This window comes from Bombina bombina, chromosome 11 (assembly GCF_027579735.1).
Source record: "Bombina bombina isolate aBomBom1 chromosome 11, aBomBom1.pri, whole genome shotgun sequence".
NCBI lineage: Eukaryota > Metazoa > Chordata > Amphibia > Anura > Bombinatoridae > Bombina > Bombina bombina.
The window spans coordinates 42,051,393-42,076,673 of record NC_069509.1 but is presented as its reverse complement, the minus strand read 5'-3'; the positions used below and the strand labels follow the sequence as shown (position 1 = coordinate 42,076,673).

The window sequence follows — 25,281 nt, the reverse complement described above, 5'->3', positions numbered from 1 at the left end:
TCATTTGCGGAGGACCCTGCATGCTATTCCCAGTCTGAAGTTACCCCACTCCTCAGAATGTCGAGAACAGCCAGTGGATCTTAGTTACGCCTGCTAAGATCATAGATAAAAAACGCAGGCAGTTTCTTCTTCCAAATACTGCCTGAGATAGAAAAACAGCACACTCCGGTGCCATTTAAAATAACAAACTTTTGATTGAAGAATAGTTAAGTAAAAACTCCAGCTCCTCTCGCGACCTCCTTCTTTGTTGAGGGTTGCAAGAGAATGACTGGATATGACATGTGAGGGGAGGAGCTATATAGCAGCTCTGCTTGGGTGATCCTCTTGCAACTTCCTGTTGGGAAGGAGAATATATCCCATAAGTAATGGATGACCCGTGGACTGAACACACTTAACAAGAGAAATAATATTTGAAAGGACTTACCCTCCAGGGTCTTCTGCTGTGGAGCAGTCACAGCAGCCTCAACCGACTGCTAACAGGGACCTGTAGTGAAAGAAAAAACAGAGTAACCAACCCTGGTTTTCTATAGAGGGGTAGCATTAATTTTAGAAGTCAAGCAAAGACCACCTCACCGTCTTCTAACTGCTAAAAGCCACCATTACTTTTACTAAAGATATTGACATGGACACAGCATAGCCCCAATCCTTGCTTGCAGGGCAAAGTACCCATTAAAGGATTAAATATCTTAAGACACTCATATTCGCACATAATAGAGGCAAATAATGACTGGGAATTACGGGTAAGGGAGGTGACACTTAATAGCTGTGCTGGGTGCTCTTTGCCTCCTCCTACTGGCCAGGAGTTGAATATGCCACTAGTAATTGGAACGAAATCATGGACTCTCCATGCCATTGGAAAGAAGATAAACTAAAACAACATATGAATAATATCTTACTCTGTTACAGTTAAACACAGATTAGTAAACCCTTTCTATAATAGAAGGACCTAGTGACACTTACCTACAAGCCGTATCATCCCTGTGCATTTAGTTATTGGTTGGACAAGACTCGGATGATCCACTTTACAAATAAATTCTGCTTCTTGCTCTGCATGAACTGACGGTGTGTAGATCACATGTGTTGTGCAGGTGTAGGACTGATCTGCCTGTATTACAGACTGAATATCAGGAATGTTGTACTTTTCATTAGGAACCAGCTGTCTCTCCTGCTGTCCTTTCTTTCTCTTAAACCATGTTACAGTCAGCACATCAGGGAAATAATGTGAGATTTTACATTGTAATCTGACTTGTTCATTAGGTAACAGTGTAGGAATGACAATATCCTCCATTTCTGGTCGCCAAGGGAAACCTAGGGATACAACATAGCATGGGTTAATTTGTAAAGAACATTTAGATAATAATGAAAGTACTTAAACCTATGCATTTCCAAAGTTTTTTCTGTTCATTTAAGAGCTGAAATTTTGCTTTGAGCAACTTATTAAGAAATAACAGTTAAAATTAAACTTTCATGATTCAAAGATTCTAAAAATTAAAAACAAAATAAAATCCAGTTTACTATTAATATTATTTAGAAACTCACTAAATGTAAACAACAATGTTACAAACGCTTTTGCCATATAGTGCTGAATACACGTGCACACACGTAACAGACTTGCATTTTAGCCAATCAGTGCAGACTCATAAATAACTCCATGGGAGTGAGCACAATATTATGTATATGGAACACATGAACTAGTGCTGTCTGTGAAAAACTGTCAAAATATACTGAGATAAGAGGTGGCCTTCAAGGGCTTAGAAATTAGCATATGAGCCTATCAAGGTTTAGCATTTACCAAAGAATACATTCAAACCAACACTTAACTGCACATCGTTACATTTCAATGTTAAAAAGAATACGTTTTGCAATACAACGTTTAGGCAATAATGCTTCTAGTAAAACTTAATAATGTTTCAGTGAGGGCTTTACTGTGGCCATGCATGTTTAGCATACACAAATATTCTCAGTGCCCTGATATTTTAAGCAATGTGTCTGTTCAGACAGCTGGTTTTGCTTTGTATATCAATAGAAATGACTCAGTTTACATTATATGAGGCACTGCTGTTTTCTAAACTGACATACTGTTTAAAATATTAAATTGAAAGAGTGCGCTAAAAAGCTAACTACACCTAAAATGTGATAGTATATAACTTGTAGGTCTGGGAATAATTGTGTTATATCAATATATATATAGCCTCACAAATAATGACTCGTAAAAATAAAAATAAATTTATTATGTAAAAAATAGTATCTATTTATCTCACAATGTAATTTCATATAAACATCATAGTGTCTATTTTACTCACAGTGTAATCCTATACTATAAAGGCCAAGTGTGTTTGTCCGAAGCTGTCATGCTCAGTAGAGACAGCACGAGGACAAACACACCTGGCCTTACAGTCCCTAAGTCTCTGCATTGCGAGCAGAAGTGGGCGTGACCGAGTGTGAGGGTCCTGAAGGGGCTCAAAACAGCTCAAAAGAGGGGAGAGACGGGGTAGGGAAAAGATAAGAAAGGTTAGAGAGAGATAAAGAGGGGAGAGAGAGATCAAGAGGGGAGATAAAGAGAGCACAAGAGAGGGAGCAAAAGAGAGGTAGAGAGACAGCAAAAGAGAGGGGGAGGGAGAGCAAAAGAAAGGGGAGAGAGAGATCAAAAGAGAGGGGGGAAGAGAGAGAGAGGTGGAAGAGAGAGAGGGGGGAGGAGAGAGAGAGAGGGGAGGAGAGAGAGATGAGAGAGAGAGGGGAGAGTGAGAGAGAGAGGGGAGGGGGAGTGAGAGAGAGAGGGGAGGGAGAGAGAGGGGAGGGAGAGAGAGAGAGGGGAGGGAGAGAGAGAGGGGAGGGAGAGAGAGAGGGGAGGGGGAGAGAGAGAGGGGAGGGGGAGAGAGAGAGGGGAGGGAGAAAGGGAGGGGAGTGAGAGAGGGAGGGAGAGGGGAGTGAGAGAGGGAAGGAGAGGGGAGGGAGAGAGGGAGGGGGAGAGAGAGGAGAGAGAGAGGGGAGATAGAGAGAGAGAGAGAGAGGGGAGATAGAGAGAGAGAGGGGAGAGAGAGAGAGGGGAGAGAGAGAGAGGGGGGAGAGAGAGGGGGGGGAGAGAGGGGTGGGAGATAGGGGGGGAGAGAGAGAGAGGGGGGGAGAGAGAGGGGGGGGGAAAGAGAGAGAGAGGGGAGAGAGAGAGGGGGGAGAGACAGAGAGGGGGGAGAGAGAGATAGAGGGGAGAGAGAGAGAGAGAGGGAGAGAGAGAGATAGAGGGGGGGAGAGAGAGATAGAGGGGAGAGAAAGGGGGGGGAGAGAGAGACAGGGGAGAGAGAGAGAGAGAGCGAGAGAGAGAGGGGGGAGAGACAGGGGAGAGAGAGCGCAAAAGAGAGGGGGGAGAGAGACCACAAAAGAGAGGGGGGAGAGAGAGAGCTCAAAAGAGAGGGGGAGAGAGAGAGCTCAAAAGAGAGGGGGAGAGAGAGAGCAAAAGAGAGGGGGAGAGAGAGAGAGCAAAAGAGGGCGGGAGAGAGAGCTCAAAAGAGAGGAGGGAGAGAGAGAGATAGAGAGAGGGGAGAGAAAGGGGGGGGAGAAAGGGGGGGGAGAGAGAGAGACAGGGGAGAGAGAGAGGGGGGAGAGAGACAGGGGAGAGAGCGCAAAAGAGAGGGGGAGAGAGAGCGCAAAAGAGAGGGGTGAGAGAGAGAGCGCAAAAGAGAGGGGTGAGAGAGAGAGAGCACAAAAGAGAGGGGGGAGAGAGAGTGCAAAAGAGAGGGGGAGAGAGAGACCGCAAAAGAGGGGGGAGAGAGAGCGCAAAAGAGGGGGGAGAGAGAGCGCAAAAGAGGGGGGAGAGAGAGAGCGCAAAAGAGGGGGCGAGAGAGAGAGAGCGCAAAAGAGGGGGGGAGAGAGAGAGCGCAAAGAGGGGGGGGAGAGAGAGAGAGAGTGCAAAAGAGGGGGGAGAGAGAGCGCAAAAGAGGGGGAGAGAGAGAGCTCAAAGAGAGGGGGAGAGAGAGAGCTCAAAAGAGAGGTGGAGAGAGAGAGCTCAAAAGAGAGGGGGAAAGAAAGAGCAAAAGAGATGGGGAGAGAGAGAGCGCAAAAGAGGGGGGAGAGAGAGAGCTCAAAAGAGAGGGGGAGAGCGCAAGGGGTGGGACCGCTGTACCCTGCAAAAAATGGCCCGTGTGAACGGGCTTTAGGACTAGTTGTATATAAACACCATAGGTAGATGATATTAGTAATGCCTCTTAAACCTCTTAATATGATTAACTATAAGGTGCACCAAAATGAAATACTAATAGGCATTTATTATCATCTTTCGTTAAATCGTGGATCCACGTTAATAATATATATATATATATATATATATATACTGTGCATTAATAATACACCATAATAATACACAATTACAGTATATAGTTAAAAACAAACTGATGAATCTAACAACATATCGCAATATTGCATTAGTAACAAGTGTTTTATAAGCACTGCCCTTTATGTTTTAACCTTGTTTTGTATTCCCAAGTCTCTTTGTTTGCGTCTTTGAGACGAAGGATTACTCTTTACATATTAGTAAGTTGGAGTTTTAATGAACAAGAATGTCCCAAGATGAAGGATATATCAATATATACGTTTAAGTTCCAATAACCAATAGAGTTCTACTCACCGAAATCCGAAAAGCTTTTTTTATAGTGTGCTTTCTCTGACTCAACCCTTACACACGTACCTCTCTTGTCAGTCTCGGCATTGACACTGCCACTTTCAGGTTTCGCTGACATAGTGGTCACGTGTTTTGTTCCAGTCCTATTGGGTGGTCAGATTATCGGCATATGTAGCAGAATCCTCTGCAGCCAAATTGTTGCAATATTATCTTTAACAAAGCCTTTACAATGTTTCACTCAGAGCGCTCATGAGACTTGTACTTTACCAGGCATAGATGACGTATGGACAAAACGATTCCTTCCTTTGCTCCAAATGATTGGCGCTTAGTAAACAGCAAACTCCTTTCTCTTTCAGTGCAATACAGGACAACTCATAAACATGTTTCATCTGGTCTCAATGCTGAATTAGATCTAAATCCTTTTATTTAAATGAATGAATTTGAGATGAATTACTGATAAATATGTTTAGGAGTTACTAAAAATACCTCACCATATGAATTTATGAATGTATATGTTCACTTAATATATATATTTTTAGGCTTTTAAAATAAATTTACCACCATTTATTGATCTGATGAATTTATAACAATTTATTATATATATGAATATTTATATTCCTAATATGACGATGTATTAAGAAAAGTGATCTACAAGATAGGCACTTTTTATTAACCAATGTGTATGAAATGAATTGCCCCTTTAAATAAAAAGCATGATATCATTGCCCCTTTAATTAAGGACTATAAATAAGGAGGAAGTGCAATTACAGATTCATCTTGAAAAAAGCTGTGTAGCTGAAACATGTTTATGAGTTGTCCTGTATTGCACTGAAAGAGAAAGGAGTTTGCTGTTTACTAAACGTCAATCATTTGGAACAAAGGAAGGAATCGTTTTGTCCATACTTCATCTATGCCTGGTAAAGTACAAGTCTCATGAGCGCTCTGAGTGAAACATTGTAAAGGCTTTGTTAAAGATAATATTGCAACACTTTGGCTGCCGAGGATTCTGCTACATATGCTGATAATCTGACCACCCAATAGGACTGGAAAGAAACATGTGACCACTACGTCAGCAAAACCCGGAAGTGGCAATGTCAATGCCGAGACTGACAAGAGAGGTACGTGTGTAAGGGTTGAGTCAGAGAAAGCACACTATAACAAAAGCTTTCGGATTTCGGTGAGTAGAACTCTATTGGTTATTGGAACTTAATGTATATTGATATATCCTTCATCTTGGGACATTCTTGTTCATTAAAACTCCAACTTACTAATATGTAAAGACTAATCCTTCGTCTCAAAGACACAAACAACTCCTCAAAGAGACTCGGGAATACAAACAAGGTTAAAACATTAGGGGCAGTGCTTATAAAACACTTGTTACTAATGCAATATTGTGATATGTTGTTAGATTCATCAGTTTGTTTTTAACTATATACTGTAATTGTGTATTATTACTGTGTATTATTAATGCACAGTATATATATATATATATATATATATTTATTTTTTATTAACATGGATCCACGATTTAACGATAGATGATAATAAATGCCTATTAGTATTTCATTTTGGTGCACCTTATAGTTAATCATATTAAGAGGTTTAAGAGGCATTACTAATTTCATCTACCTATGGTGTTTATATACAATTACACTGGGAGGAAAATAGACACTATGATGTTTATATGAAATTAAATTGTGAGATAAATAGATACTATTTTTTACATAATACATTTATTTTTAGTTTTACGAGTCATTATTTGTGAGGCTGTATATATATTGATATAACACAATTATTCCCAGACCTACAAGTTATATACTATCACATTTTAGGTGCAGTTAGCTTTTTAGAGCACTCTTTCAATTTAATATTTGTATTCAGTGTGAGATTTTTGGGATAATTCTCACTTAAGGAGTTGCCCTACTACTTTTATTGGGTATTTCATTTTATCATACTGTTTAAAATGCTGGTGCATAAAACATATCTAGATATGATTCACACAAAGACGTGCACACTACAAGCTCTCAGTGGAACAGTGATAGCTCTCACTAAATACATTTTTTTAAACACAATTGTAAGGCAAACATGCTTCTAATGAAAACTGAAATACACTGATGTATTGTCCATTTTTGGCTGAATTGCCCTTTTAAGTAGAACATTTTCACCCACTTTTATATTAAATTGTATCAGTAAACAGAAAATAAAATTGATATTCTCTTTTTCATACCTGGATCTTTTACAGAAAGTTCTTTGGATTCTGGATCATCCATAGCTTCATGCTTCCATTTAACACAAATGTTAGACGCTGGATCTATGAAGAGATGTACAGGAATTGTACAAGTACTTGTTACATTAAATGTGTGATCTGCACACTCTTCAGATACTGGTTCTGGTGATCCCTCCTGTGAGTATTGGCTGCTTCTATAGAGCCATGTGATCTGGATATCTTTAGGGTATACGTTTGTCAGATTCAGAGAACACTGTAAGTTGCTGTGATCACAAATGCCTAATGTTAAAGGACCTGTAATCTTTGGTTTAGCTGAAAGTAAATAACAATAATTTAGTTAATAAACATGATCACATTTCTCTTCTAAGAATTTAAAAAAACTTCAACAAGAAAATACCAACATGTAAACTACTTAAAACTAATAATTTACTCCATCACACCATAGACAGAAATTGAACATTACCCTCCAAGTATTAAAACACGCGTATCAGATATGGGACCATGTCCGACATAATCCGGTCATATCTCCTTACCTTTCACCCATGCTCACCGTCCGGGGCACGCTGTACTGCCTACCAGATTCCCACCCCGAAGCTTGGCGACACAGACGGATTCAAACTGTGACAGACTTTTATGATAGTGACAGGTGGCTCTCACACCCCAATCTTTGCTCTAAGTACCAAATCCCTCCTAATCTTAGCTTTGAGGCATACCGACTGAGCACACGCCTACGCACATGGGGGTATCCAAAGACAAAACTCAGACAACCTACACCTTGGGAGTCCATGTGGCAACAAGCTTCCAATATCTCACACCCCTTATCCGCGCACTACAACCTACTCAACAACACGTGCACTCCGCATAAAATTTCACAGCATATTGCGTGGGAAAGAGAACTGGGTTTCTCCACAGATCTCGACACATGGCAGGCTAGAATCCTGATAACTAAAAAACTGATACACTCTGCTACTCTATGGGAGTTACATTATAAAATTCTGGTTCGCTGGCATTTAGTCCCAACCACTTTACACAGAATCCATAATACCTGCTCCCCTACATGCTGGAGACGGTGCCAACATCTAGGTACTGCACAACACATTTGGTGGTCCTGCCCAGTCATTCAGCCGCTATGGAAAAAAGTTTATAGCCTGCTCCGCAACTTGGGAATCACCATACAGTACACGCCTGTAACGGCTCTGCTTCATCTCCAGATGCCAAACCTCACCACCCCAAAAGAAGCCCTTGCAATTTATGTCCTCATGGCCACAAAATTAACGATAGCCAGATCATGGAGAAACGAAAACCCCCCATCCTTCTCCCAGACACTCGCTGTAATCCAATACATTGGTCAAATGGAGCAATACTCCTACAGGACCCTAGACAAATTTGACTCTTTTCTCGAGATCTGGTCCCCATGGCTTACGAAATTCCCTGACTGGAGTGCACACCAAACAACAAATCCTTGAATTTAAGCACGTCTCGATCTCTTTCCCGCTTCCCCTCTCCACCTCTCCCCCAGGCAGTGAACCATCACCCTTCTTTCCATCCAATATCCAGCACCCACGCCTTGTATTTCCTGTTATTGCTACACATATATCTCTGAAATAACTACTCATATTAACTTTACATCTTCCAATCCCACTCCCCCATAAAAGAAAAAAAAAACGAATTGAGACCATTCCTCGTCATAACATGGGTTACGCTTTATTTACAACTGTGTATTTCATTATTATATGGAAATGACATATTTCGTTTTACATTGTTTTTGTTTTTTTTCTTAATCTGGTAATAACCATCTCAATGTTGTTAACGCTTTGGCTGTTCACTCACCGTGCATTTCACCCAATTGTTATTGTTCTACTTTTCATTTATCTCAATAAAAAAACAAATAATTTACTCACAGATAACTACAAGAGCTCCAGTTCCTCTTTCTATTGGTTGTTCCAGGCTGGGATGTTCCACTCTGCAGATAAATTCTGCTCCTTGGTCTGAGCTCAGTGATGGAGTAAATAACAAACAAGCTGTACAGGTGTATGTGTTATCCGACTGCTTCTTGTGTGTGAGATCTGAAATTCTGAGGTTCTCAGAGTGAGATAACGGAAACAGCTCCTGACCTCCTCTCTCCTTCCTAAACCATCTCACAGTCAGAGCATCAGGGAAATATTTATAGATGTTGTATTGCACTGTGACCTCTCTGCCATTTATTACATGAGATATGGGGATTGCTTGTATTTCAGGTCGCCAAGGAAAGTCTAAATATAAATATAAATTATTACAATTAATTCAAATAAAATAAATAATTGAAAAATATTTAAACACATATATAAATACAGGACTCAACATGTGACATTAAGCTGTGGCTTAGAAATGTACGTCCATCAACTAAAGCTATTTGATTATTTTTTAATGTTATATTATTATAATAGAGTACAGAGGTAATTTTGAAATATTTGGTGGGCCTGGCACTGTAGTACATAGGATTATCTTATGTTTGGTGCCATCAGGAGCAGTACAGCAATGAAACAGTTAATCCCTGTGTGGTGCCATCAGGAGCAGTACAGCAATGAAACAGTTAATCCTGTGTGGTGCCATCAGGAGCAGTACAGCAATGAAAGAGTTAATCCCTGTGTGGTGCCATCAGGAGCAGTACAGCAATGAAAGAGTTAATCCCTGTGTGGTGCCATCAGGAGCAGTACAGCAATGAAACAGTTAATCCTGTGTGGTGCCATCAGGAGCAGTACAGCAATGAAACAGTTAATCCTGTGTGGTGCCATCAGGAGCAGTACAACAATGAAACAGTTAATCCCTGTGTGGTGCCATCAGGAGCAGTACAACATTTACCTCTGTCAGGTGCAATCACAAGCTGTACAGCAATGAGAGTTTAGCCCAATAAGGTGATATTAGGAGTAGTACAGGGATAACACTCAGGTAGATTACAAGTTGTGCAGTACGGCTATACCGCTGAAAAATTGGCCTTTGCTCACGGAATGGTTCGCTAACCCGTATGACAAGTCATGGCAGTACGGCTATACCGCTAGCGATTTAGCATATACCGCAACGATCCATTCCGCACTCAAAAAATGCCTTTTGAGTGTGGAATATTCAGCTCACCTGTATTACAAGTTGTGCGGTCAGACTATTCTGCTAGCGTTATAGCTTATACCGCCATAATCCATTCCACGATCAAAGGCCAGTAGTTATAGATTTTGTGAAACAAAAATGTTTCACAAAACTCATAACAAAAATGTTACAAAAAACACTAACACCCATAAACGACCTATTAACCCCTAAACCACCATCCCACGCATCGCAAATACTATATTAAAACTATTAACCCCTAATCCGCCGCCCATCCACATCGCAAACACTAAATAATCATATTAACCCCTAAACCGCTGAACCCTCACATTGTCAATACTAAATAAACCTATTACCCTCTAAACTGCCGACCCCCCACATCGCTACTACTAAAATAAAGCTATTAACCCCTAATCAGCCACCCATCCACATCGCAAACACTAAATAATCATATTAACCCCTAAACCGCTGAACCCTCACATTGCGAACACTAAATAAACCTATTACCCTCTAAACTGCCGACCCCCCACATCGCTACTACTAAAATAAAACTATTAACCCCTAATCAGCCACCCATCCACATTGCAAACACTAAATAATCATATTAACCCCTAAACCGCTGAACCCTCACATTGCGAACACTAAATAAACCTATTACCCTCTAAACTGCCGACCCCCCACATCGCTACTACTAAAATAAAGCTATTAACCCCTTATCTGCCACCCGCCCACATCAACAACACTAAATAAACCTATTAACCCCTAATCTGCCGCACACCCGCATCGCCAACAGTACAATAAACCTATTGACCCCGAATCCGCTGCCCCCCGCATTGCAAATACTCAACCAAACTTATTAACCCCTAAACCGTCACAAATCCACATTGCGACTACCTAAATAAACCTATTAACCCCTAAACCACCAGCCCCCCACATCGCAACAAACTTAAACTATTAACCCCTAAACCTAACACCCCCCTAACTTTATATTAAAATTAGAATATAACTACCTTCAAATAAATAAAAACTTGCCTGTGAAATAAAAAAAATAATTAAGCTTAAACTAAAAAAATATAAAAAAATAACCTAACTACAAAAAAAACAAAAAACTAAGATTACGAAAAATAAAAAAAATCTAAGATTACAAAAAATAATAAATGAAATTATCCAAAATAAAAAAAATAAATCTAATCTAATACCCCTATAAAAACGAAACAGCCACCCCAAAATAAAAAAACAACAATCTAAGAATAAACTACCAATAGCCCTTAAAAGGACCCAAATCCCCAAAATAAAAAAGACCTAACTAAAGAAAATCTAAGCTACCCATTGCCCCTAAAGGGGCCTTTGTATGGGCATTGCCCTTAAAAGGGCAATCAGCTCTTTTGATGCCGTTTAAAAAATAAAAAAAGCCCTAATCTAAAAAAAAAAAACACCCCCAAAAAAATCAACTCCTGGCCACTAGGAGGAGGCAAAGAACACCCAAACAGAGCTGTTAAGTATCACTCCTACTTGCCATAAGTCCCCAGTCATTCAGCCGAAGGAATATGGAAATAGAAGATGACACAAGGGTATAGAAGTGCCTGAGGTTTATACAAAAAAAGCTGTCTTAAATCAAAGTAAGGGTGGGTCGTGGACTCCATGCCAGGAAAGAAAATAATTTATCAGGTAAGCATAAATTTTGTTTTCTTTCCAATGGCATGGAGATTCCATGAATCCATTATAATTACTAGTGGGAACCAATACCCAAGTAAGAGGACACAAAATAGAAGGGCAGGAGAACAAGACAGGCAAACCTAAATAGAAGTCACCACCGCTTGAAGAATTTTCCTCCCAAAAGAAGCCTCAGCTGAGGCAAAAGTATCAAATTTGTAGAATTTGGAAAAGGTATGCAATGAGGACCAAGTGGCCGCCTTGCAGGTTTGGTCCACAGAAGCTTCATTTTTGAAGGCCCAGGAAAAAGAGACAGCCCTAGTAGAATGAGCCGTAATTCTCTCAGGAGGCTGTTGTCCAGCTGTCTCATAAGCCAACCGGATAACACTTCTCAACCAGAGAGAAAGAGTAAAAGAAGTGGCCTTCTGACCCTTACGCTTACCAGAGAAAACAACAAACAACGCAGTAGATTGCCAAAAATCTATAGTTGCTTGTAGATAACATTTTATAGCATGCCCAACATCCAGGTAATGCAAGAAGGAGAAGAAGGATTAGGACAAAATGAAACAACAACAATTTCCTGATCGATGATGTGATACGACACTACCTTAGAAAGAAATCCCAACTTAGTCCGAAGGACCGCCTTATCCGCATGAAAAATAAGGTAAGAGGAATCACACTGCAGAGCCGAAAGCTCGGAAACTCTGAGCAGAAGAAATAGCAAGGAGACATACAACTATTCAAGATGATAACTTAATATCAAGAGTGCATAGGCTCAAACGGAGCCTGCTGCAGAACTTTAAGAACAAGATTAAGGCTCCATGGAGCAGCAACAGGTTTAAACACAGGCCTGATTCTGAAAAAGGCTTGGACAAGAGATTGAACATCTGGCAGGTCTGCCAGACGTTTATGCACACGTTTATGCAAAATAATAGACAGTGAAGAGATCTGACCCTTCATAGTACTGACTGACAAGCCTTTCTCCAGGCCATCCTGAAGAAAGGACAAAATGCAGGTAACCTTCATCCGATTCCAAGAGAAACCCCTCGATTTGCACCAATAAAAGGTATTTAAGCCACACCTTATGGTAAATTTTGCAAGTTATCAGCTTACAAGCCTAAAGCATGGTATCAATGACCTTCTCAGAAAAAACGTGCTTAGACAACACTAAATCTCCAAGCAGTCAGCTTCAGAGAATCTAGGTTTGGGTAGAGGAGGGGATGCTGAAGTAGAAGGTCCTTCCTCAAAGGCAACCTCCAAGGGGGAAGAGATGACATATTCACCAGATCCACAAACCAGATCCTGCGGGGCCAGGCAGGGGGCGATTAGTATCACTGATGCCCTCTCCTGCTTGATACAAGCTATTACTCAAGGAAGGAGGGCAAACGGAGGAAACCGGTACACAAGACCGAAATCCCAAGGAACCGCCAGAGCGTCGATCAGAGCTGCTTGCGGATCTCTTCATCTTGACCCGTACCTTTGAAGCTTGCCATCAGATCTAACTCCGGAAGTCCCCACCTGAGGGTTATCATTGAGAATACTTCCGGATGAAGGGCCCACACTCCTGGATAAAATGTCTACGTGCTCAGATAATCCAGTTTTGTAACCGAAGATTCGGACGTAGATCACACTGCGCCAGGCGGAAGCATCGCAAGAGGCGCCTACGTGACGTCTCAGCCGGAGCAACAGAGAGCTCGACGGACGCGAGGATACCAACGCGGCTACTACCGGCATTAACACAGGTCAGCACTGAGGCACCTGAGCATAACAACAGGTAAAATTGGGATAACAGAGCTGGGAAGGAGATGGAGAGTATGGGCACTTTAACTGTTCATGTTAATAGGAGTACGGACGTTAAGTCTAACACATGCAGAGGGGGTATAGTGGTTAATATGGCACTCACTCCTAAAATACACTCAGAGGGTGTAATTACAAGATCTGCAGGTAATACACAATTGGAAAATACGACAGAGGAACTTAGCTGTAATGGGACTGATGCTTCAAATATGTATATGATGGACAGTCCATTAACTAATGTTAACAACAGAACTCTGTCCCGAAGTGACTCAAGCAATGCTCATGACTCCTTAATGTCAAAGGACTGTGACATAGTTGATGATATACTGAATACAAATACTGATATGCGTAATCAAAATAAAAGAAGTGGGCACATTGTATAATTTAATAAGTAATTGCACATTAAATAGTAATGATTTACATGAATTGCACAGCACTAATTTGCACTTTCAAAATAAATGCACTGATGACAATTTGGTACACAATATTTCAAATTATGTTTTGTCTGAAGATGAATACACTATTCTTAACAAAGGTTTATCATTTTGTTTACCGAGCACATGCAATGAATTTGTTATCCAACAGGATCTACAAAGGTTTTTTAGGAAATTAAAACTTAAGATTCACTTTGCCATGATGGAGGGTATATAAGATCCTGTTGGAACACAAAAAACATCTAATGGTATGAATTTTAGTGATCCAAAAAAATGTGGGATTCACAAAAAGAGTAAGTTCACACCATCCACACCACATAGTGTTGCTACCTATGCTAAGTTAGTTCAGAAAGAAACAGATAACTTATTCAGGAGAAATAAAAACAAAAGACTGATACTGGCTAGTAAAAAAGAGAAAGAGGCAGTCAATCAACTAAAAAATAACAAAGAATTGATAATACAAGAGGCGGACAAGGGCGGAGCCATAGTCCTGTTAAATAAAAATGACTATGGGCAAGAAATAGAGAGACAACTAGGTGATACAAAAGTGTAACGCCTAGATTTAGAGTTCTGCGTTAGCCGTAAAAAGCAGCGTTAAGGGGTCCTAACGCTGCTTTTTACCGCCCGCTGGTATTTAGAGTCAGGCAGGTACAGGTGTACCGCTCACTTTTTTTCCGCGACTTTTCCATACCGCAGATCCCCTTACGCCAATTGCATATCCTATCTTTTCAATGGGATCTGCCTAACGCTGGTATTTAGAGTCTTGGAAGAAGTGAGCGGTACACCCTCTACCGACAAGACTCCTACCGCCGAAAAAATTCAGGAGTTAAGAGCTTTATGGTCTAACATGGAACATAAAGCTCTTAACTAAAGTGCTCTAAAGTACACTAACACCCATAAACTACCTATGTACCCCTAAACCGAGGCCCCCCCCACATCGCCGCCACTATAATAAAAAAATGTAACCCCTAATCTGCCGACCGCACATCGCCGCCACCTACATTATACCTATCAACCCCTAATCTGCTGCCCCTAACATCGCCGACACCTACATTTTATTTATTAACCCCTAATCTGCCGCCCCCAACGTCGCCGCAACCTAACTACAAGTATTAACCTCTAATCTGCCGACCGGACCTCGTCGCCACTATAATAAATGTATTAACCCTTAAACCGCCGCACTCCCGCCTCGCAAACAATATAATAAATTGTATTAACCCCTAATCTGCCCTCCCTAACATCACCGCCACCTACCTACAATTATTAACCCCTAATCTGCCGCCCCCAACGTCGCCGCTACTCTAATAAAGTTATTAGCCCCTAACCCTAACACCCCCCTAACTTAAATATAATTTAAATACAACGAAATAAATTTACTCTAATTAAATAAATTAATCCTATTTAAAACTAAATACTTACCTGTAAAATAAACCCTAATATAGCTACAATATAACTCATTGTTACATTGTAGCTATTTTAGGATTTATATTTATTTTACAGGCAACTTTGTATTTATTTTAACTAGGTACAATAGCTATTAAATAGTTAATTTATTTAATTAATTTATTGATAGTGTAGTGTTAGGTTTAATTGTAACTTAGGTTAGGATTTATTTTACAGGTAATTTTGTACTTATTTTAACTAGGTAGCTATTAAATATTTATTAACTATTTAATAGCTATTGTACCTAGTTAAAATAAATACAAAGTTGCCTGTAAAATAAATATAAATCCTAAAATAGCTACAATGTAACTATGAGTTATATTGTAGCTATATTAGGGTTTATTTTACAGGTAAGTATTTAGTTTAAAATAGGATTCATTTATTTAATTAGAGTAAATTTATTTTTTTGTATTTAAATATTTAAGTTAGGGGGGTGTTAGGGTTAGACTTAGGTTTAGGGGTTAATAACTTTATTAGAGTAGCGGCGACGTTGGGGGCGGCAGATTAGGGGTTAATAATTGTAGGTAGGTGGCGGCGATGTTAGGGAGGGCAGATTAGGGGTTAATACAATTTATTATAGTGTTTGCGAGGCGGGAGTGCAGCGGTGTAGGGGTTAATACATTTATTATAGTGGAGGCGAGGTCCGGTCGGCAGATTAGGGGTTAGTACTTGTAGTTAGGTTGCTGCAACATTGGGGGGGGCAGATTAGGAGTTAATAAATAAAATGTATGTGTCAACGATGTTAGGGGCAGCAGATTAGGGGTTCATAGGTATAATGTAGGTGGCGGCGGTGTCCGGAGCGGCAGATTAGGGGTTAATAGTATAATGCAGGTGTCAGCAATTGCGGGGGCGGCAGATTAGAGGTTAATAAATGTAAGATTAGGGGTGTTTAGACTCGGGGTTCATGTTAGGGTGTTAGGTGTAGACTTAGAATGTGTTTCCCCATAGGAAACAATGGGGCTGCGTTGGGAGCTTAACGCTGCTTTTTTGCAGGTGTTAGGTTTATTTTCAGCCCAAACTGCCCCATTGTTTCCTATGGGGGAATCGTGCACGAGCACGTTATTCCATCTTACCGCTACCATAAGCAACGCTGGTATTGAGGGTTGAAGTGGCGCTAAATTTGCTTAACGCTCCCTTTTCGGAGTCTAACGCAGCCATTCAGACAAATCTAAATACCAGCGTTATTTACAGGGAGCGGTAAGAAAAAAACATAATTTATGCTTACCTGATAAATTTATTTCTCTTGTAGTGTATTCAGTCCACGGGTCATCCATTACTTATGGGATATATTCCCTTCCCAACAGGAAGTTGCAAGAGGATCACCCAAGCAGAGCTGCTATATAGCTCCTCCCCTCACATGTCATATCCAGTCATTCGACCGAAACAAGACAAGAAAGGAGAAACCATAGGGTGCAGTGGTGACTGGAGTTTTAATTAAAATTTAGATCTGCCTTAAAAGACAGGGCGGGCCGTGGACTGAATACACTACAAGAGAAATAAATTTATCAGGTAAGCATAAATTATGTTTTCTCTTGTTAAGTGTATTCAGTCCACGGGTCATCCATTACTTATGGGATACCAATACCAAAGCCAAAGTACACGGATGATGGGAGGGACAAGGCAGGAACTTAAACGGAAGGAACCACTGCCTGTAGAACCTTTCTCCCAAAAATAGCCTCCGAAGAAGCAAAAGTGTCAAATTTGTAAAATTTTGAAAAAGTGTGAAGCGAAGACCAAGTTGCAGCCTTGCAAATCTGTTCAACAGAGGCCTCATTCTTAAAGGCCCAGGTGGAAGCCACAGCTCTAGTGGAATGAGCTGTAATTCTTTCAGGGGGCTGCTGTCCAGCAGTCTCATAGGCTAAACGTATTATGCTACGAAGCCAAAAGGAGAGAGAGGTTGCCGAAGCTTTTTGACCTCTCCTCTGACCAGAGTACACGACAAACAGAGAAGAAGTTTGACGAAAATCTTTAGTTGCCTGTAAATAGAACTTCAGGGCACGGACTACGTCCAGATTATGCAAAAGTCGTTCCTTCTTTGAGGAAGGATTAGGACATAATGATGGAACAACAATCTCCTGATTGATATTCCTGTTAGAAACTACCTTAGGTAAAAACCCAGGTTTAGTACGCAGAACTACCTTGTCTGAATGGAAAATCAGATAAGGAGAATCACAATGTAAGGCCGATAACTCAGAGACTCTTCGAGCCGAGGAAATAGCCATCAAAAACAGAACTTTCCAAGATAAAAGCTTAATATCAATGGAATGAAGGGGTTCAAACGGAACCCCTTGAAGAACTTTAAGAACCAAGTTTAAGCTCCACGGAGGAGCAACAGTCTTAAACACAGGCTTAATCCTAGCCAAAGCCTGACAAAAGGCCTGGACGTCTGGAACTTCTGCCAGATGTTTGTGTAAGAGAATAGACAGAGCAGAAATCTGTCCCTTTAACGAACTAGCAGATAAGCCCTTTTCTAAACCCTCCTGTAGAAAGGACAATATCCTAGGAATCCTAACCCTACTCCATGAGTAACCCTTGGATTCGCACCAATATAAATATTTACGCCATATCTTATGGTAAATTTTTCTGGTAACAGGCTTCCGTGCCTGTATTAAGGTATCAATAACTGACTCCGAGAAGCCACGCTTTGATAGGATCAAGCGTTCAATCTCCATGCAGTCAGCCTCAGAGAAATTAGATTTGGATTTTTGAAAGGACCTTGTATTAGAAGGTCCTGCCTCAGAGGTAGAGACCATGGTGGACAGGACGACATGTCCACTAGGTCTATGCTCTCTCCTGTTTGATCTTGGCAATCAGTCGAGGTAGCATCGGAAATGGTGGAAACACATAAGCCATGTTGAAGACCCAAGGGGCTGTCAGAGCATCTATCAGCGCCGCTTCCGGGTCCCTGGACCTGGATCCGTAACAAGGAAGCTTGGCGTTCTGGCGAGACGCCATGAGATCCAGATCTGGTTTGCCCCAACGATGAATCAGTTGAGCGAAGACCTCCGGATGAAGTTCCCACTCCCCCGGATGAAAAGTCTGGCGACTTAGAAAATCCGCCTCCCAGTTCTCCACGCCTGGGATGTAGATCGCTGACAGGTGGCAAGAGTGAGACTCTGCCCAGCGAATTATCTTTGAGACTTCCAACATCGCTAGGGAATTCCTGGTTCCCCCTTGATGGTTGATGTAAGCCACAGTCGTGATGTTGTCCGACTGAAATCTGATGAACCTCAGTGTTGCTAACTGAGGCCAAGCTAGAAGAGCATTGAATATTGCTCTCAACTCCAGAATATTTATTGGGAGGAGTTTCTCCTCCTGAGTCCATAATCCCTGAGCCTTCAGGGAGTTCCAGACTGCGCCCCAACCTAGAAGGCTGGCATCTGTTGTTACAATTGTTCAATCTGGCCTGCGAAAGGTCATCCCCTTGGACAGATGGACCCGAGAAAGCCACCAGAGAAGAGAATCTCTGGTCTCTTGATCCAGATTTAGTAGAGGGGACAAATCTGAGTAATCCCCATTCCACTGACTTAGCATGCATAATTGCAGAGGTCTGAGATGCAGGCGCGCAAATGGTACTATGTCCATTGCCGCTACCATTAAGCCGATTACTTCCATGCACCGAGCTACTGACGGGCGTGGAATGGAATGAAGGACACGGCAAGCATTTAAAAGTTTTGATAACCTGGCCTCCGTCAGGAAAATTTTCATTTCTACAGAATCTATCAGAGTCCCTAGGAAGGAGACTCTTGTGAGTGGTGATAGAGAACTCTTTTCCACGTTCACCTTCCACCCATGCGACCTCAGAAATGCCAGAACTATCTCTGTATGAGACTTGGCAATTTGAAAACTTGACGCTTGTATCAGAATGTCGTCTAGGTACGGAGCCACCTCTATGCCTCGCGGTCTTAGTACCGCTAGGAGTGAGCCCAGAACCTTTGTAAAAATTCTCGGAGCCGTAGCTAACCCGAAGGGAAGAGCTACAAACTGGTAATGCCTGTTTAGAAAGGCAAATCTTAGGTACCGATAATGATCTTTGTGAATCGGTATATGAAGGTAGGCATCCTTTAAGTCTACTGTGGTCATGTATTGACCCTCTTGGATCATGGGTAGGATGGTTCGAATAGTTTCCATTTTGAATGATGGAACTCTTAGGAATTTGTTTAAGATTTTTAGGTCCAAGATTGGTCTGAAGGTTCCCTCTTTCTTGGGAACCACAAACAGATTTGAGTAAAACCCTTGCCCTTGTTCCGTCCTCGGAACTGGGTGGATCACCCCCATTACTAAGAGGTCTTGTACACAGCGTAGAAATGCCTCTTTCTTTATTTGGTTTGCTGATAACCTTGAAAGATGAAATCTCCCTTGTGGAGGAGAAGCTTTGAAGTCCAGAAGATATCCCTGAGATATGATCTCCAACGCCCAGGGATCCTGGACATCTCTTGCCCAAGCCTGGGCGAAGAGAGATAGTCTGCCCCCCACTAGATCCGTTTCCGGATAGGGGGCCCTCTCTTCATGCTGTCTTAGGGGCAGAAGTAGGCTTTCTGGCCTGTTTGCCCTTGTTCCAGGTCTGGTTAGCTTTCCAGCCCTGTCTGTAACGAGCAACAGGTCCTTCCTGTTTTGGAGCGGAGGAAGTTGATGCTGCTCCTGCCTTGAAGTTACGAAAGGCACGAAAATTAGACTGTTTGGCCTTTGATTTGGCCCTGTCCTGAGGAAGAGTATGACCCTTACCTCCAGTAATGTCAGCAATAATTTCTTTCAAGCCGGGCCCGAATAAGGTCTGCCCTTTGAAAGGAATATTAAGCAATTTAGATTTAGAAGTCACGTCAGCTGACCAGGATTTAAGCCATAGCGCTCTGCGCGCCTGGATGGCGAATCCGGAGTTCTTAGCCGTTAGTTTGGTTAAATGTACAACGGCATCAGAAACAAATGCATTAGCTAGCTTAAGTGCTTTAAGCTTGGCCATAATCTCATCCAATGGAGCTGTGCGAATGGCCTCTTCCAGAGACTCAAACCAGAATGCCGCAGCAGCAGTGACAGGCGCAATGCATGCAAGGGGCTGTAAGATAAAACCTTGTTGAACAAACATTTTCTTAAGGTAACCTTCTAATTTTTTATCCATTGGATCCGAAAAAGCACAACTATCCTCCACCGGGATAGTGGTACGTTTAGCTAAAGTAGAAACTGCTCCCTCCACCTTAGGGACCGTCTGCCATAAGTCTTGTGTGGTGGCGTCTATTGGAAACATTTTTCTAAATATCGGAGGAGGGGAAAAGGTCACACCGGGTCTATCCCACTCCTTGCTAATAATTTCTGTAAGCCTTTTAGGTATAGGAAAAACGTCAGTACACACCGGTACCGCAAAGTATCTATCCAACCTACATATTTTCTCTGGAATTGCAACCGTGTTACAATCATTCAGAGCCGCTAAAACCTCCCCTAGCAATACACGGAGGTTTTCAAGCTTAAATTTAAAATTTCTGAATCCGGTCTCCCTGGATCAGATCCGTCACCCACAGAATGAAGCTCTCCGTCCTCATGTTCTGCAAATTGTGACGCAGTATCAGACATGGCTCTCACATCATCAGCGCGCTCTGTCCTTAACCCAGAGCTATCGCGCTTGCCTCTTAATTCAGGCAATTTAGATAATACCTCTGTCATAACAGCAGCCATGTCTTGCAAAGTGATTTGTATGGGCCTCTCTGATGTACTTGGCGCCACAATATCACGCGCCTCCTGAGCGGGAGGCGAAGGTACTGACACGTGAGGAGAGTTAGTCGGCATAACTTCCCCCTCGTTGTCTGGTGATAATTTCTTTACAGGTATAAATTGACTTTTATTCAAAGTGACATCAATACATTTAGTACACATATTTCTGTGGGGCTCCACATTGGCCTTCAAACATAGTGAACAAACAGATTCATCTGTGTCAGACATGTTTAAACAGACTAGCAATGAGACTAGCAAGCTTGGAAAATCCTTTCAAATAAGTTTGCAAGCAATATAAAAAAACGCTACTGCGCCTTTAAGAAGCACAAAAAAACGTCACAGTTGAAATAACAATGAACCAAATCAGTTATAGCAACCAAATTTTCACAGTAAATGTATTAAGTTAGCAAAGCATCGCACCTCCTAGCAAATGGATGATTAACCCCTTAATACCCAAAAACGGATAATCAGTTTAACAATGAACGTTTTTATCACAGTCAAACACACTGTCACAGGTCTGCTGTGACTGATTACCTCCCTCAAAATGAATTTTGAAGACCCCTGAGCTCTCTAGAGACGTCCTGGATCAAGGAGGAAGAAGCAGGAAGACTGTAACTGAATTTTTACTGCGCAAAAAAGCGCTAAAATAGGCCCCTCCCACTCATATTACAACAGTGGGAAACCTCAGTTAACCGTTTCTATGTAGAAATAAACGACAGCCATGTGGAAAATCATGCCCCAAAAGATTTATCACCAAAGTACCTCACAAAAAACGAATAACATGCCAGTAAATGTTTTAAACAAGCACTTTAAAAGTTAGGTAGTGTTATTAATAAGCCTGCTACCAGTCGCTTCTACTGCAGTTAAGGCTCATACATTACTTCAGTATTAACAGTATTTTCTTAAGCAAATTCCATTCCTTAGAAAATTACTTATTGTACATACATTCATCAGCCTGATACCAGTCGCTACTGCATTTAAGGCTGTACTTACATTACATCGGTATCAGCAGTATTTTCTTAGTCAATTCCATTCCTTAGAAAAATAATTTACTGCACATACCTCATTTGCAGGATTCCCCACACGCTATTCCCTTTCTGAAAGGTACCCCACTCCTCAGAATGTGCGAGAACAGCCAGTGGATCTTAGTTACTTCTGCTAAGATCATAGAAAAAACGCAGGCAGATTCTTCTTCCAAATACTGCCTGAGCACAAACAGCACACTCCGGTGCCATTTAAAATAACAAACTTTTGATTGAAGAAATAAACTAAGTATAAAAAACACCACAGACCTCTCACAACGACCTATCTAGTTGAGTTGCAAGAGAATGACTGGATATGACATGTGAGGGGAGGAGCTATATAGCAGCTCTGCTTGGGTGATCCTCTTGCAACTTCCTGTTGGGAAGGGAATATATCCCATAAGTAATGGATGACCGTGGACTGAATACACTTAACAAGAGAAAAGGAGCATTAGCTACGCGGGTTTTTACCGACAAAACTCTAAATCTAGGTGTCAATGTCCAAAAGAGGCGCACAGCAGCCAAATAACCTAAAAAGAAAGCTTAAAAGATCTAAAGTTTATTGGCAAAAGTAAAAAAAAAAGCAGTGAACAAGTGAGCATGCTCACGAAACGCGTCTGCGTTGTACCTTGTTGCTCAACCGGTTAGTTTTAATATGTTTGCTTTTTGGCCTTTTGGGCTCTTTTGTGCTTTTAACTTTTGCCAATAAACTTTAGATCTTTTAAGCCTGTGTTTTTAGGTTATTTGGCTGCTGTGCGCCTGTTTTGGACATGTGTATCTTTTTTGGCATGGAGGGCAGACCCGCCGTGGCTGCATAGCGCCTTACCTTAACCTAGCCAACATACCCACTCCATTGTGCCGTGGAGGGAGATTGGATTTGAAATTTTACCCGCGTGTACATTGTAGCGGCTCCAGTAAGTGCGCTTTGTTACACAGTGGACTATTTGCATCTTTGATACAAAAGTGTATAAGCCCCTTATGGGAGATCCAACCATCCAAATTAATAAAGAGATAGAGCATATAACAAGACAGGCAGTTAAAGCCGACATTATTACAGAGAAGTTTAGAATCCTTGATTGAAAATAATCCAATAAGGCCTATTGTATATGTACTGCCGGAAATTCATAAGGATGAAAATCATTCACCCGGTCGCCCTATAGTGTCAGGGGTAAATTCGGTCTTCTCTAAAATATCAGTATTTTTGGAAAAGGTATTACAGCCTCATCTCCTCAAATCTTCCTCATACTTAAGGGATACTAATGATTTTCTAACTAAATTGAAGGATGCAGGACATATTGTTGATAAGTGTATCTTATTCAACTTAGATGTAACAAGCTTATACACCTCAATTAAACATACGAGTGGCATTGCTGCAGTGGCCAATATACTTAAAACAGATAGTAGATATGGTGATGACGAAAACAAAATCCATGCTTACCTGATACATTTCTTTCTTTTGCGATGTACCGAGTCCACGGTTTCATCCTTACTTGTGGGATATTATCCTTCCTAACAGGAAGTGGCAAAGAGAGCACCCACAGCAGAGCTGTCTATATAGCTCCCCCCTTAACTCCACCCAGCAGTCATTCGACCGAAGGCCAAGGAAGAAAAAGGAGAAACTATAAGGTGCAGAGGTGACTGAAGTTTTTAATAAAAAATACCATCTGTCTTGATATTTTTGTTTTCTTTTGCATGATGTACCGAGTCCACGGTTTCATCCTTACTAGTGGGATACCAATACCAAAGCTTTAGGATACGGATGAAGGGAGGGACAAGACAGGAACCTAAAGGGAAGGCACCACTGCTTGCAAAACCTTTCTCCCAAAAAAGCCTCCGAAGAAGCAAAAGTATCAAATTTGTAAAATTTTGAAAAGGTATGGAGCGAAGACCAAGTCGCAGCCTTACAAATCTGTTCAACAGAAGCATCATTTTTAAAAGCCCATGTGGAAGCTACCGCTCTAGTAGAATGAGCTGTAATCCTTTCAGGAGGCTGCTGTCCAGACGGATGATGCTTTTCAGCCAAAAGGAAAGAGAAGTAGCCGTAGCCTTTTGACCCCTACGCTTTCCAGAATAGACAACAAACAAAGAAGATGTTTGACGAAAATCTTTGGTTGCCTGCAAATGAAATTTTAAAGCACGAACCACGTCCAAGTTGTGCAACAGACGTTCCTTCTTAGAAGAAGGATTAGGACACAGAGAAGGAACAACAATTTCCTGATTGATATTCCTGTTAGTAACAACCTTAGGTAGGAACCCAGGCTTGGTACGCAAAAACACCTTATCAGCATGGAAAACAAGATAAGGCGAGTCACATTGTAATGCAGATAGTTCAGAGACTCTTTGAGCTGAAGAGATAGCAACTAGGAACAAAACTTTCCAAGATAAGAGCTTAATATCTATGGACTGCATGGGCTCAAACGGAACCCCCTGAAGAACTTTAAGAACTAAATTTAGACTCCATGGCGGAGCAACAGGTTTAAACACAGGCTTAATACTAGCTAAAGCCTGACAAAAACCCTGGATGTCTGGGACATCTGCCAGACGCTTGTGCAACAGAATGGACAGAGCAGATATCTGCCCTTTTAGGGAACTAACTGACAATCCTTTCTCCAATCCCTCTTGGAGAAAAGACAAAATCCTAGGAATCCTGATTTTACTCCAGGAGTAGCCTTTGGATTCGCACCAAAAAAGATATTTATGCCATATCTTATGATAGATTTTCCTGGTAACAGGCTTTCGAGCCTGAATCAAGGTATCTATGAATCTCCAAGCAGTCAGTTGCAGAGAAATTAGATTTGGATGCTTGAATGGACCTTGAACCAAAAGGTCCTGTCTCAGTGGCAGAGTCCATGGTGGCAGAGATGACATGTCCACCAGGTCTGCATACCAGGTCCTGCGTGGCCACGCAGGCGCTATCAAAATCACCGAAGCTCTCTCCTGTTTGATTCTGGCAATCAGATGCAGAAAGGGGAGGGAAAGGTGGAAACACATAAGCCAGGTTGAACGACCAGGGTACTGCTAGAGCATCTATTAGTACTGCCTGAGGATCCCTTGACCTGGATCCGTAACGAGGAAGTTTGGCATTCTGGCGAGACGCCATCAGATCCAATTCTGGTGTGCCCCATAGCTGAACCAGTTGAGCAAACACTTCCGGATAGAGTTCCCACTCCCCCGGATGAAAAGTCTTACGATTTAGAAAATCTGCCTCCCAGTTCTCTACTCCTGGGATATAGATCGCTGAGAGATGGCAAGAGTGAGCCTCTGCCCATCGGATAATTCTTGAAACTTCTATCATCGCTAAGGAACTCTTTT

The 25,281-nt window shown here is 41.6% G+C and overlaps 1 protein-coding gene across 1 annotated transcript in view; it reads right to left on the bottom strand.

Annotated features, from left to right (window-relative positions):
• LOC128641937 (uncharacterized) overlaps window positions 1-25,281 on the bottom strand; it is a 469,590-nt gene that overhangs the window by 113,515 nt on the left and 330,794 nt on the right. The window contains exons 15-17 of the mRNA XM_053694531.1: window positions 8,741-9,091; window positions 6,840-7,151; window positions 961-1,308 (exon numbers count right to left, since the gene is read on the bottom strand). Coding sequence (XP_053550506.1) covers window positions 961-1,308; window positions 6,840-7,151; window positions 8,741-9,091 — 1,011 coding nt within the window. The remainder of the gene's footprint in view (window positions 1-960; window positions 1,309-6,839; window positions 7,152-8,740; window positions 9,092-25,281) is intronic.